Source organism: Chelonoidis abingdonii, chromosome 13 (assembly GCF_003597395.2).
Source record: "Chelonoidis abingdonii isolate Lonesome George chromosome 13, CheloAbing_2.0, whole genome shotgun sequence".
NCBI lineage: Eukaryota > Metazoa > Chordata > Testudines > Testudinidae > Chelonoidis > Chelonoidis abingdonii.
Window position 1 is genome coordinate 13352693 of NC_133781.1, and position 14644 is coordinate 13367336.

At 36.9% G+C, this 14644-nt stretch overlaps 1 protein-coding gene across 11 annotated transcripts in view; it reads right to left on the reverse strand.

The window, feature by feature from the left end:
• TBCD (tubulin folding cofactor D) overlaps positions 1-14644 on the reverse strand; it is a 254321-nt gene that overhangs the window by 99626 nt on the left and 140051 nt on the right. For 7 of the 11 annotated variants that reach the window (XM_075071752.1, XM_032792732.2, XM_032792733.2 and 4 more), the window contains 6 exons: positions 11026-11106; positions 8024-8097; positions 7103-7220; positions 6287-6316; positions 5475-5535; positions 3114-3136 (listed from right to left, as the gene is read on the reverse strand). In XM_075071752.1, coding sequence (XP_074927853.1) covers positions 3114-3136; positions 5475-5535; positions 6287-6316; positions 7103-7220; positions 8024-8097; positions 11026-11106 — 387 coding nt within the window. The remainder of the gene's footprint in view (positions 1-3113; positions 3137-5474; positions 5536-6286; positions 6317-7102; positions 7221-8023; positions 8098-11025; positions 11107-14644) is intronic. The other 4 variants (XM_075071755.1, XM_075071753.1, XM_075071754.1 and 1 more) reach the window with 1 other exon arrangement.

A 14644-nucleotide genomic window follows, 5' to 3' on the forward strand; every position in this document is an offset into this window, starting at 1 on the left:
GCTACCCACAGTGCACCGCTCCAGAAATCGACGCTAGCCTTGGACCATGGATGCACACCATCGAATTAACGTGCCTAGTGTGGACGCGCACACTCGACTTTATCAGTTTTAAGAAACCGATTTTAGCTAATTCGATATTATCCCGTAGTGTAGATGTGGCCTCTCTTCAACCTGATGTTTCCTCAAGAGTCTCAACAATCATATGCAAAAAGATGCCTTTTAAAGAAAAGGATCATTATTTAAAATGTAACTTTATTCAAAGCTTCTTTGATCATGAATGCTACTACAATGCCTCAAGTGTATTACAACAACATCCCAGCTAACAAGAAAAGGTATCAGCCATACTTGTTTCAATATGAACACCACACAGAGTGGATTTAAAGTGCTTCAAATATAATTAGGCTGGTATATGGACCTCTATTCCCACATTAGATATCTTAAGATATAACTCTCCACATGTGTCATGTTTGAAGCTTTTGTTTGCACTAGGTAATGCTTAAAGTAGGTTATGGGCATGTCAATTTTTCCAAAACTACAAAATATTATACACACACAAAAAAGGTATACTGGACCTGATGCTCAGCTCACACTGATACTGATGTAACTTCATTTGCTTTCTCTGGAATTACTCCTGATTTACATTAGACTGAAATCAAAACCAAGCCCACAGTATCTCATGTTTAACTAAAAACATACATGAAAATTCTTCAGCCAACCAGCACTCTTAAGAAAGCTTTTGGGCAGAATTAGTCAATACCATGTCTAAAGGAAAGGAGAATGTAGGCAAATACTGAATTTGTGTAGACTTAGATTGATTTTTTCATGACACAATAGTTAATCTACAAAAACATTTAAGTAGGAGGTAAGAGAGGAACTAATGTATGAAAAAATGATCAATGAACCAGAGGGCAGGGAGATATGTCTTAACAGCATATAAAAATAAAGATCTGATTACAGCAAATGTATTACGCAATATCTCAATTTCTGAGACAATGCAAAATCTTGTTTGCATATTAAAAAACATGATCTGCCCTATAATTCTTTCAGGCATAACTTAAGTCCACAGTTCATAATTAGGTCAGTCTTACTAATGGTACTCATTAATAAAAGGCTAATTTACATGTAATATTAGGTAAATCAATGCCCCATTTACAAACATTAGGATTTTTAGTAAATCCTACATGGGAGATACCAGGTGTATGAAAAGACCTTGAGATATAGCTGACTAGCAAGCTCATAGCCTCTCATAATGTACTTTACACTATTAAAACTTGTTAATTACCAATTTTTAAACACGCTACTCTTTACACTTTACCTTAACTTCATTTAGTGGCAGGCCTTTGCAGTTTTATTGTGAAACTAGCTTATTCAACATGTTAAAATTCATTAGCGTCAGAAAAACTAAATATTTTATTATATAGTTTCACTTTTGCCCAGTATTAAATATACATTTATAACATTCATGAATGTATATAAAATCTTTTGAGGTAGTTTAAGTTTAAGAACCAGAAAGATGGAAATCAAATTCACTCAGGTGAAGCAATTTCATTTTCAACGTTCTTACTGGGTCTTGTTATACCCTGAAGATTCCAGGGAGTCATTTCTCAAATGGAAAGCATTATGTGCAGTAATTACTCATCATCAAACAAGTTCAACTTGTTCCACCAAGTGCTTGCCTAGTCATACCTAAGTCAAATTGCTGGTTTGCTTTTAGAACCTGAACCAAAGGTTTATTTTTCTTAGGCAATTTAAAAGAATTTTTTTACCCATAACAATAATATTTTTAAAATGTGCATTAAATTAGGCATATCTGCCTTGTATACAACTATTGCTTAGGGCCAATTATGGTTAATCAGGTATGCTACTTGACAGAGAATCAAATTTAGAAGCCTTATCTGTGATGAAAACTTTAGTAGGTATCTTATAACACCAGTAAGTGCAAGATGTGCACTTTGTGACAAAAACAAAATTATACTCAAGCTCCACCCTGGCATTAAAGAATTTATAACAGCCAAAACTGCCACCCACAAAGCCACTGCTAACACGTAGCGTCAGTCTTATAAACTAAGGCACATTAAGCCATGAACTAGTAGAAGCTAGCTCAAATCAACAAGTATGATCTTTAAAAAGCAAATTTTAGTATCCTGAAACTGACAAATCCTAATGTGTTTTCATGGAATGGGAAACATTTTAAGTAATGTTACTGTCATAGATATTCAATCCTACACTACAAATGCATCAAGAGAAATAATACAGCATTTTGCAGTCAGATACTCCATGTCCAAAGAGCTCAGCTAGACAACATCAAGAACACACACTGTAGTTTTACTTAACACAAGTTGTTTATTTGGATCTCGATTCCCTTAGATCAAAGGGCCAAAACTTGAAGTCTGATTTCAGTGTTAACTCACTTTTTACCCAAATTCTCACGCAAATTACCCTTTACTTACTAGAGGCTTTACTGAATAAGAAGTGAATGAAAAGAAAGAAACAATTCAATAAAGCTTCCATCTGGCTTAAGAATTGAAAACCAGAATTGAACTTCTTGTAGCACTGCTGACAATCAATTAGAAAAGGATGTAGAAAGTAAAAATATAATTTGACTGTAAGGCAACATTTTGACCATTTAGCACTTTGTAGGATAAGGAGAGATTACAAATCACTTCTCTAGACTAAGCTCAGGAATGCAGAACTCAGGCATAGTAATCAGGAAAAAACAAACTACAAATTACTTAAGTTGTGGACTAGCAAATATGCAGCTTTATTTGGAGTTTTTTCCCCTCAGTCTTTGGCTCTGTCTGTCCCAATCCCATCTACAATACAGCATCAAATGCAGTTCTCACCACCTTTTAATTAGGATTGACCACATAACAAATATCAACAATCCCAATTCCAGCTCAACAATACTGGTTTAGTAAGAACGAAGTCCTAGGTATGGGCAGGGTCAAAAAGAATTTGAGTTTTCCCTTCCGTGAATTGAGGTTCTAAGGTAAATTAGATGTAACATACCTACGTTACTCAACTTTAAAAAGCTGAATTTCAAATATTTATTTGGTCTAAACAGTATTAATTGCCACAATGGACAACAAATGTTTTGGTTTCAAATTTCTTACCTGTACAACTGACGACTGCACAGCTGCAACAAAACAGATGAAAACATTCGATTTATAAATTGAACATTTTCTCCTCAGCCTAATGTGATTCTTGTGTAATACGTATTATGTAACAAAAGTGTTTCTTTAGGACTTGGGAATTCAAAGGCATAATTTGAAAAAAAAATGTTAGTATTCTTTCACAGAACTAATTTTCAAAAAAATATAAAACTTTAGAGATCCAGTCAGAATTCATACTCAAGGCAAACAAATATAGTTCATTATTACCATCATTCCACAATCTGTTTGCTTCTGCATTTACACTGGCAGCTAGGTGCACTTTTTTGACACGTCTGCTTTCAAAAATTTGATCCTTTCAAATAAAGACTCACATTGCAGAGTTTGAAAAAACACAGAAAAAAACCTCTGCTCCAAAGAGCTTATAAGGGACACGTGGAAACAGGGGTGCACAAGAAAACAATGCTAGACAGCATGACGGGCTGTGGTATCATCAAACTGGCTGCCTAACCACTGCCAAGTTTTTTTGGAGGCATCACAGCAAAGACAGTTTTAACAAGGAATCAGAAGGAGGACAATGAGGTGGCTTCATGGGCAGTAATTCCTGTGCATGAGGGGCAGCATATGAGAAAGTATAAAGGTGTTTGTTTGAAAATTTAACATGCAGGCAATGAAGGCTGGCCGTATTAGCTGACCGGAGGTAAGAGTTGACACCTCAAAGCATATGAGAGATGATAGCATGTAAATAGGCTGTGAAATGTCCTTAAAGTAAAAACAAGCAGCTTACATTTGATGAAATGGAGAAAGGGTAGCAAGAGGGGTGATGAAAAGAGGGTGAAAGCAATGAGCCAGGAAAGAGATTTTTGAAGGAGCATTTCAAATGGATGTGACTGGGACAAAATTACATTTGTCAGGGCTAGGGAAGAAAATGTTGCAAGACAATGAGAGCCTGGATTACATTAAAGCTGTGTGGATGAAGAGCAGGAAAGGCCATATCCCAGAGACATTATACAGAAAGAATCTGCAAGATTTAGACACAGCCTGGATGTGAGAATCTAGAGAGAAGCCTACACTGAAGATCAAAAAGGGAAGGCTAGGGGAAGGCTTGCAGAGAAGATTAGGAGATCTATTTGCCATGCTGAGCTTGAGCTAGTGGATAGACATTCACAAGGAGATATCGAAAAGTCAAGCCAAGATTTTTGTCTAGAACAGAAAGAGAGAAGTTCAGAACACATGTAGAACTGTGAGTTGTTCTATGGATGACAGCTGAATGTATTTGCAAAGGAGATAACCCAAAAACAAGGTGTAGCAAGAGAAGAGAAGTAGATCAAGGGCAGTGCCCTGTGGAACTCCCACAGAAAGTTGGAGAGCAGATGAGGAGGATTCTCTGAAGATGATGCTGGAGGAGTAATTAGAGAGGTAAGAGAAGAACCAGTAAAAAAAAAATGAGTCCCGGAAGCAATGGAGGATAAGATTTCAAGAAGAGGAGTGTGGTTGATTACGTCAAAGCAGCTGACAGGTTAAAGAAGAGTAAGTCATTAGAGACTTTGGTAACAGCCATTTTAATTAAATGCAAGGGACAGAAACCAGGTTTGGAGAGGGTCTAGGAAGGAAATGGAAGAAAATAACTCATTCAGTGAGCTTAAGGAAGAAGGTGGCTGGGGCGATAGTTGCAGAGTCAAATGGGGTCACTGATGGGTTTTCCATAAGATGGGAGAGACTAAAGCATGCTTGTGTTGTGAGGGGAAAGACTGACGAGAGAGTGAGAGATTAAAGAGAAGGGCAAGGAAGGGAATGAGAGTGGGTCCAAGGGAGGTGAGGAGATCAGATGGGGTCAATGGAGTAAACGGATGAGGTTGAGGAGGAGAGCAAATAAGAAACAAGAGAAGAAGAAGAAGAAGAGTTGGAAAGGAAGGGCAGGAGGTGAGAGGGAAGGGAGAAGTTCATGTGGTATTTTGCTGATTTTCTTATTGAAGAAGTGAGAATCTGTGTAGACAAAGAAGTGGGGGCAGAAGGGTGCCAGGGTGCAAGGAGGGAATCAAAGGTAGTGAAAAGGCAGCTGAGATTTCAAATATGGGATTCATTTAGGATAAAGAAGTAGAGTTGCTTAACTAGGAAGACGGCAGAAGTCAAAGTGGAGAGAACAAATCTGTAGTGAAGTCAGTCAGCACGATCACAGGATTCCCACCAGACACACAAAGCAGCAAGAGAGCAAAAGCGGAAGAAGAGGATGTCAGGAGAAGGCCAAACATTTGCAGGATTTGGGGAAATTTTTCAAAAGGAAAAAAAAAACACCTTTCAACATCCTTTGTATAAAATGAAACACACTTAAGATTCCAACAGCTATTTATACTTGGCACAAACCTCCAAATGGATCTGCTTAAGTCCCTCCAACGATTTTTCATTGAAATAATTCGTAACTGATCTGCAATGTTACAAAACAATTTTAAGTCCAAACATGGCAATTCCCTGAATTTATATTTAGAAACAGCCCACCTGAACAGACGTATGTTGTACTTTTAAAGTGACAGAAAAAACTTAAGTTTATGACTAAGTGATTGTCGGAACAAATTTGTAACATTAATTAATGTTCGTTAAATGGGTATGGGAAACATACAAACAGCCTATTTTCCTACAAGCACTTAGAAATATTATTTCTGCAGAATTATAAAATAACATTTTTGTAACAAAATAAGGCTATATGTAATGACATAATTCTAACATTTTTCCAATTTGGTTTTACCTTTAGGCAATAGCATTTTTGCATTCTCACTATTATAATACTTAAATTGTCTGCACCAATTTCTAGTACTACAATTGCCAAATTACACTCTTTCTCTAGATTTTCACTTTAGACAGGTTTCTCAGAATCTCTGAGTAGAAAGCATACTCCTCCAGAAAGAGGATTTTTTTCACTCACCAGCCACATCCCATTTTCACTGGTGGCAAACATAAGACAGCTCAAGACTGATAGTTTCGCTTACTCTTTTAAACTCACTACCTTTAATAGATTTTCTTACAAAACATACTTAGCTTCTATGTACAATCATTACATTAATAAAATAATTACATTAAGTACCACTGTTATACTGCTGACATGCACAAGTACTTTTCGTAACAGTGCATCTGAACAACTTCAGGAGTCAAAAAAGCAGACCTATTTACTACCTACTTACCTCTTGTTCCCCTTCCTAAGTTCAGGTCCCCTGAGATACAAGAGTTAGGTTGGATATCAGAGCTTTGGAATAAATGAGACAAACTAAACAAACAAAATTCTGTAAATTCATTTGATTAATAAACATTTTAAAAATTTTACAGAATTTTGTTTCTTTACTTTTATTCAGATTTACATTCAAAGGCCTAACTATCCACTGCTTTGAATCTTGTGTAATTATTTATACCTATCAGTACAGAGTAAATTTAAAATGCTACTACTAGTGTGAGTGAGTGGCAAATTACAATTTGGTAGTGTTTTACAATCATTTTGCACAGGTGTACACAGCACCACGCATTCCAGTGAAAGCTGAAGAGAGAATAAGTAACTCCACCAACTAATTTATGGCAATCATGCTGGTTACACATGCTAAATTTAATATATATAAACTGCATTTCTGGACCAAAATTAAATAAGTGAAAAATTACATCATTCCAACTCAAATAGCAGTGTGAGAAAAGGCAGAAAGATGCTTCATTCAGTAGTAGTCTGGCAAACCGTCGTGGTTAAACCACACTTTTGACAATGTCTTCTCTATTCTTGCTTGAGAGTGACCACAGGTGGTCTCACTTTCATGATTACTCATGGATTTAGATCTGAGGTATATAACCTCACCAAGTAAAGTGTGAAGGATTGGCAGCACTGATGAAAACAAACACAAATCACAACAGAAGAGAAGTTCTCTAAGATGGAGATTTTCATAATTATACTGGAGAGGCTTCTGAAAGATTATACATTAGAAAGAAACATGATAATTTAGATAATGTTGTCTTTATACCTATTATTCTCTGCTGCTAATTTGTACAGTGCATGGGTGATCTCAGCACAGGCAAGAATGGCCCCATGGCGAGTGTGTAAATCTGTGCCCACTGCTAATGGTAGCAGTCTTGGCAAAACTGCAAGAAATGAGATAAAAATAGTAATTACATATTATACGTAAACTTCTGTCTAGAAATTAATGTGGAAAAATAATTTCTAGAAAAGTCAGCTTCCCCAGAGCTGTATGTTAGAGAGATATAGAGCAAGAACATTCTCAGATCCCTAAATCTGAAAATCAGTTTTAAAAATGGGAATAAGATTTTCCTGTGTCATCAAAATACACCAAGAATTTCCATTTCCACAGTTAGATTTTTCAGTTTGGTGTAACAAAAATGGTTCCCCACCCAAAGACATACTATGAGCAAATACTTCCTTTAGCTCTCTATTAGCCACATATTAAATGCATTGTATTTCATTTTATCTACACTAACCACACATGTTGGAAAGATTTATAGAACTCTGTAGCTTGCTAGCTGCTACGTGTGCTAGTAGAGATATCTTTGGATTTCAAGATGCTCTCAGTCATTTCTTGATTTTTTTAGTTTATGCATAAAGTGGTTCTTCAGTTGCTTTAGTCTGTTGTTTTAAACATTAGTCACTTTACATTTTGGACTGGTTTAAACCTGAACTTGAAAATTCTGCTGCCTTTTCCCCTCCCTAAATTCCTAAATGTCACTGTAATTCATGAAACGAAAGTTTTACCGCCATCAGAATTACAGCACCACTATACCTGGTTGTGGGGAAAATCTTGCTTAATCTCTTATTAAGCCATATTAACTTGTATTATGTTTAAGTCTTGTTTTGTTGGTATGTTTTTGCTATGTGCCCAGAGATGCTTGATATGGGGTGCCATATAAAACACAGATATATTGCTACTTACCCACATTTGTCATATACTCAGGGATCTGTGGAGCAAGGTTATGCAGAGCCTTGGTTGACAGTTCTCGAATAACACTGTGGAGATTAAAGAAAGTTTTTTGTTCAGCTTCCATAAATCATTGTAGTATCAGTTACTGACTGCTGCTCTTCATAACAAAAACAGTTACATATTATGACCCCATCCTGCAACCAGATCTGCACAGACCAGCCCCTGCATAGCACAGAATCCTGATGAATTCAATAAGCTCCATACAGGCCTAGGAGTACACCCTTGTTTCAGGGCTTATTTCAGTACCTCAAGTTTCCTCTATCTTTTTGCATGTGAGAGAATTTAACATTTTTCCAACGAAGAAATGTATTAGCATTATTAAATGTAGGAATGAAAAATGAATCCGCTTCATATATATTGTTTGAATGACACATATTGGGACGCTCTTCAGTAGATACTGTATCCCACACTAGCCCACACACACTAAAAGACCCTCAGAGGACACAAAAAGATAGAAATGTTGACTAAACTATAGGCTACACCATTATGTAAGAAACAAACATGCTCTGAGAAACCATGTTAAGGAAATCCACAGGTCCCTTCCACAGATAATGAGAAATATGTTTTATCTTCGTTTTTAATGTTGTTATTCTCCCTTGCTGATTTCTACTCTTCATTCAGGGAGAGTCAAACTACCTTTTATATAGAATATTGGCTAAATTAATTTTTTCTTAAGAGTAAGGAAATCAGAAATTAAAAAAAAACATTTTGTTGCCGCAGATGTTTTTTGTCAGTCTAGCAAAAGAAAAGGATAATTGTGGTCCCGGAGCAGCAAGATCATAGTTACAGCTTTTTAAATTTAAAGTTTACAGGTATCGCATTCTTACTTCAAGTGTTGTTGGTTTTTACTTCTTTTTTTTTTTTTTTTTTAAAGAAAGAATATTGAAAAACCTAGTAAATAAGCTTAGATTCATTTTAAAATATGTATATCTAACAGCTCACAAACTCAATAAGATTAATCACAAAAGCTCTGTGTAACACATATATTATTAAATATACATTTTCACCACATCATGCAATAAAAATAATTATTACAAGTTGATGAATGGTGAGGGGAAAGTCAAAGGAAATCCAACATACACCAGACATGTACAAACTATTATTGTTTCACTTCTGTGTGTTATTCTATTTGCAAAAGAACTTTTAGCAGACTGTTTTGTGTAATCATTCTAGAAGAATAAACACTTCAGGTTTTGTTTTTTTTTTAAACATAATAGGTCAAATATCAGAAATCTTAATTAAAAAAATCATCCATTGGCTCCAAGTATCAAAGATTCCATAACAATCAACATATTTTGTGCAACCTATTTTTAAAAATACTACTTTACATGGAAATTAATCAACTAGCTTACTTCTCAGAATTGATTTAGTCTGGGATTTCAAAAGGAGCCTAGAAGAGTTACGTGCCCAACTCCAATTGAAAATCCTTAGGCTTTTCTTAAAGATCAAGCCTCAAAATACACCCTCACAATTCTCTAACAGAAGTTTCTTCTTATTCTACTTCTAACATTTCTTGATTCTGCAACACTTACAACACAGTGAAATTACAACAGAAAGGACAAACTTCTGAATTCTGAGTGTCCCACACAGACACATGTATGAACAAACATTTAATCAATGTGAACTTGAACAAAACCGTGACTAAGACAATAAGTCTCACAAAGAGATAAATGGGTGCTTTGTTTTTTCCCCTTCATTTCTCCATGTCAAAATAAGAGATTTTAAGGAGAACACTGCTTAGCATTCCTGAAGTAAATTACCATTAAAAATGTTTCTGATACTTAATTCAAATATCCAGTCCAGTTGAGAGTTGTCATGTAAAAAAGCATGGCTAAAGTGTATGACTATCTATTTCCACACCACAAAATAAGACACCACTCAATGTTATGGAATATGGCATTTTCCCAAACACTAGTGGCCCAAACCAGACAGCCTGCAGTTAGCTCTTGGCTACGTGAATAAAAACTTAATGCTGAAAGAGACAAAGGGAGAGGAAAAGCAAAACAAATATGGATGGTAGCACCTCAGGGCTCATCTCAGATCTTCCAGGAACATCATCATCAGCAGCAATAATAGTTTATAGTAGTGTTTCATCACATTTGTGTTATACATACACATTTCTATCTTCATGCAACAATGCAACATTTAACTTCACGTATTAAGTCTACTTAATTAATGATAATTGTATGGTGATGATGTTTACACTCAGATGTATTAAATAATGATGCATTTTATTCATCTCCTAAAACTAGGTTTAAATGTCACGAAAACTAAAAACATGTTTTAAGTGAAGCTTTCCAACAGTGGGGAAGTGCCCACATTCATCTTCCTGTTGTTGAAAAAATCAAAAGTGTTGAAATAATTTCATTATGTCCTTGCAATCCATGATGTCATTACAGATGGGCCAAATTTGAGTGCTGTTGTGACTCCATGAGTAAGTGGGAGTGCTCTTCATGCCCTGCTAGAAAGTTTTGAGGCACCTCCTCACACTGAAAACCACTGATGTAAGCCATTGCCTGCCCAATCAAATACATTAGCAATTCTAATATGTTAACATTTTTTTTTAAATGTTATCATTCATGGAAAAGGGTTATTACGAATTTCCAAGATTAAAAAGTAGCACAAATGGCTGCTAATACTTTAAAAATAGTTTTCAAAGTGGCCTGTTTTATTTAAAAAATAATTACCATAATATGATTTTTAAAAGTTCTAAGGAATATGATTCAGTCCCTTAGTCCCTGATTAAGGAAAATATAATCAGCATTTGTAAGCCCCAGCACAATGGAATCCGATCCTGATCGATGCTTCTAGTTCCTACCACAATACAGATAAGAACAAACAGACAACAACCACCCTCTCCCTTTAAAGAAACATAACTAAAAAGAGTTTGGAAAAGTAAAATTTACAGAATATTTGACTTCCAGATAATATAAAGTTACATGTTTGAAACATACCCATCCCAATGGTTGATCTTCATGTTAACCAGGTGGTCAATCATTGATTGTGTATACTCAGGAAAACTAGCAATGTACATGCTGAAAAAGAAATAAGTACATCCATATATATATAAAAGAGTACAAAATGTATATCAGCTTGAATTTTGGCACATACAGTAGAACCTCAGAGTTATGAACACCTCAGGAATGGAGATTGTTCGTAACTCAAATATTTATAACTTAACAAAATGCTATAGTTGTTCTTTCAAAAGTTTACAGTTTGAACATTGACTTAATACCGCTTTGAAACTTTACTATGCAAAAGAAAAATGCTGCTTTTAACCATCTTCATTTAAATGAAAGGAGCACAGAAACAATTTCATTACCTTGTCAATTTAAAAAAAATCCTTTTTTTTTAAGCAGTTTACGTTTAGCACAGTACAGTATGGTACTGGTGCTGCCTGACTGCATACTTCCAGTTCCAAACTGGTTGACTGGTCAGTTGGTAACTCTGGTGTTCGTAACTCTGCGGTTCTACTGTACTGCTTTGAAGATTTTGACCCCATTGCTTTTAATGCAATAAACAAAAAAACCTTCAAAATGTACAACCTATTTGCCTATTAAAAGGGGTGCATAAAAACATGATATTCCACATTATGTAACATTCATTATGTTAATATTTACAATACTTTTGTAAAATATTTTGAGATTCAGTGAAAACCATTGTATACACATATAAAGAATTATATGATCAATAAATACTAGAAAAAATAAACTGCTTATAGATTTTACTATTTAAATCCAATGATTAATACATTCCACATTTATAATTATTTTCAAGATTAGATTGGGGGAAGAGCTTTTTTTGCAAGTATATAGTACAGTATTTTTATACTATATTGGCATAGTATGTGAATCATCCCCCTTTAGTGCTAGTGTACATGGAGGACAGTCTATTATTACTATGAGTTACTCCATGAGCTCAAGTGACCAAGATCTGTGCAGTGGATCTAAAGGTTCCAATACTACTGCTGACCCAGAGGCGTCAAAAAAACAAACTGAAAAACACAAACTCCATCATGTGGTATCAGGCTGACACCCACATACCTCTACAGGTCTGTCTACCTCCCCATTCCCGTTCTACTGGTTTCAGTCCCAGTCCTTTGCTCAGTCAATTCAGTTCCCCAAGCTCCTCATCTGAGTGTCCTACCTATGGAATCTCATTCTCCAACCCCTGTTCCCCTACCTGGCTACCAGTTTCCTTGCCGAGCCATTCCCAACCTCCCACTACCGAGTCCCACTCTCCCTGACCGGCTAGGCCCCATCTCCTTGTTCAGACAATCTCAGTCTTTCCATCTCAGCCCCCTTGCCTAGCCAGTCTCAGATGCCCATCTACCCTAGCTTCCAGTTCAGATACCCAGATGCAGCATGACCTGCATTTCACAGCTGCAATTGCTCACACCTGGGCTGCAACACACCCAGTGCTGACAGAATGTTTGCGGAATTAGCTGCTAAAGTCTCTACTGAGTATATATGAGGTGTAATTTTGTAAAGGCTTATAACTTGGCCAAATTTGGGCAGATTTTCACTGGAATGGCAAAAGGTACATCTCTGATACAAAGCCCCTCCCCTCCCCCGGCCAAATTTTAAGTACCCACTCTAAAGCATAGGTACATCAGAGCTTCTCAAAGACAAAGTCACCAGATTTTTTTTTTTTAATGGACAAAACACTGTTTTTCATTGTTCTCAGAAATGGCCGAAGCATTACTACTGAAATTAGACATTCAGCATAGAAAATTTTCAGCCCAAATAGTTACATTTAGCAAAGTTATAAGAAACTGAAAACTGGGTCTTTATTGGAAGTGTTGGGCAACATTAATAATATGCAGGGGTACCAGCCTGTCTAACAATATAGTAAAAATTATGAGGCGGCAATATCCATACAATTTTTTATATATGCTGCTGTATCTCTGAAATATGCCTCCATTAATGAAAATAGTCAAATGCAGAAACTTATTTCTATCAGTTCAAGGCATAGAACAACACACACCCAAAGTCAGAACTTTATTAATGCTATGATTGCTCAAAGGAAGTTATGGACCCACTTTTATACCTAGACACGGTCCCTTTATAGTTAATGGGAATCTATGCAGGCATAAGAGTCGTGACAGAACTCTGTGAAGGGCTGAGATTCTAAATCAGAACTATGGACTCTGTACACCATGTTACTGCTTTTTAAAACTACTTAAGCAATTATACCTAAGCAATCAAGGAGAGGCCCTGTCAGAGAGGTCCATTCTTCCATCCATAATGTAATGGTACATATTTTCTATATAGACAATTTAATATATACCTGTCCCCTTGTGTTTTGATGCCATTCACACAAAGAATTAAGGAACTAATGAAGTATTCACCCAATTAATTACAGTTCAAATGGGATGACAAAACACACTTCAGGAACAAAAACTTGTTTAAGAATAGTGAATATGGTTTCAAGGAATCACACTTTAGTAACAAAGGCCTGGTCTACACTACGCATTTAAATCGATTTAAAGAGCGTTAAATCGATTTAACGCTGTACCCGTCCACACTGCAACGCCCTTTATATCGATGTAAAGGGCTCTTTAAATCGATTTCTGTACTCCACCCCGACGAGAGGAGTAGCGCAAAATTCGATATTAACATCTCGGATTACGGTTAGTGTGGACGGAAATTGACGTTATTGGTCTCCGGGCGGTATCCCACAGTGCACCACTGACCGCTCTGGACAGCAATCTGAACTCGGATGCAGCGGGCAGGTAAACAGGAAAGCCCCGCGAACTTTTGAATTACATTTCCTGGTTGCCCAGCCGGGGAGCTCTGATCAGCACGGGTGGTATGCAGTCCCAAATCAAAAAGAGCTCCAGCGTTGACCTTATCGGGAGAATACTAGATCTTGACGCTTGTATGGGAGACAAATCTGTTGTATCAGAGCTGATTGTTACAGAACCATAAATGCAAAGCGTTTGAAAAAAAATCCCAGGAACAACAAGCAACTGCGCGGGAACAAGCGTCACCGGGAAAGCCAGAGACTCAAATTGACGCTAATTGATGGAGGAGGGTACTTGAGGCTCCAGCTAATCCCGCCACCACAGCGTCTCTGAAAAGTATTGCATTGCTTGCTGAGCCCCCAATGTCTGAGGTTCAAAACACAGTGGTCTGCGTGTTCAGGGAATAGCTGCCTGCGTTTTTTCTCCCCCCCACCATGTGAAGAAAAGGGAAAGAAATCACTTCTTGACTTCTGTTCATGTCACCCTATGTTACTGAATGGCTGGGTAACGCGTGCTGCAGCAGTGTAAGAGCAGTACGCATCTCGCCCTCCCGGTGTAGACCGGTACAATAGACTGATATCCGTCGTCACATAGCCGTTGAGTGCGTCCTGGCTGGCCTCGAGGTGAGGGCGGGGGCGCTGGATAAAAATGGGAGTGGACTCCAGTAGATGTACAGGACCGGCTGGTAACGTCCTATATAGCAAGTGGGGGATGAGCTTCATAGCCCCTCCCTTTCCTGTGTAAGAAAGATTCCGTACTGCCTGACTAGTCATAGCCCGGAGGCTGCCTCCCCCTTCATTTTATCTCACTTAACAAGTCTCTGTTTT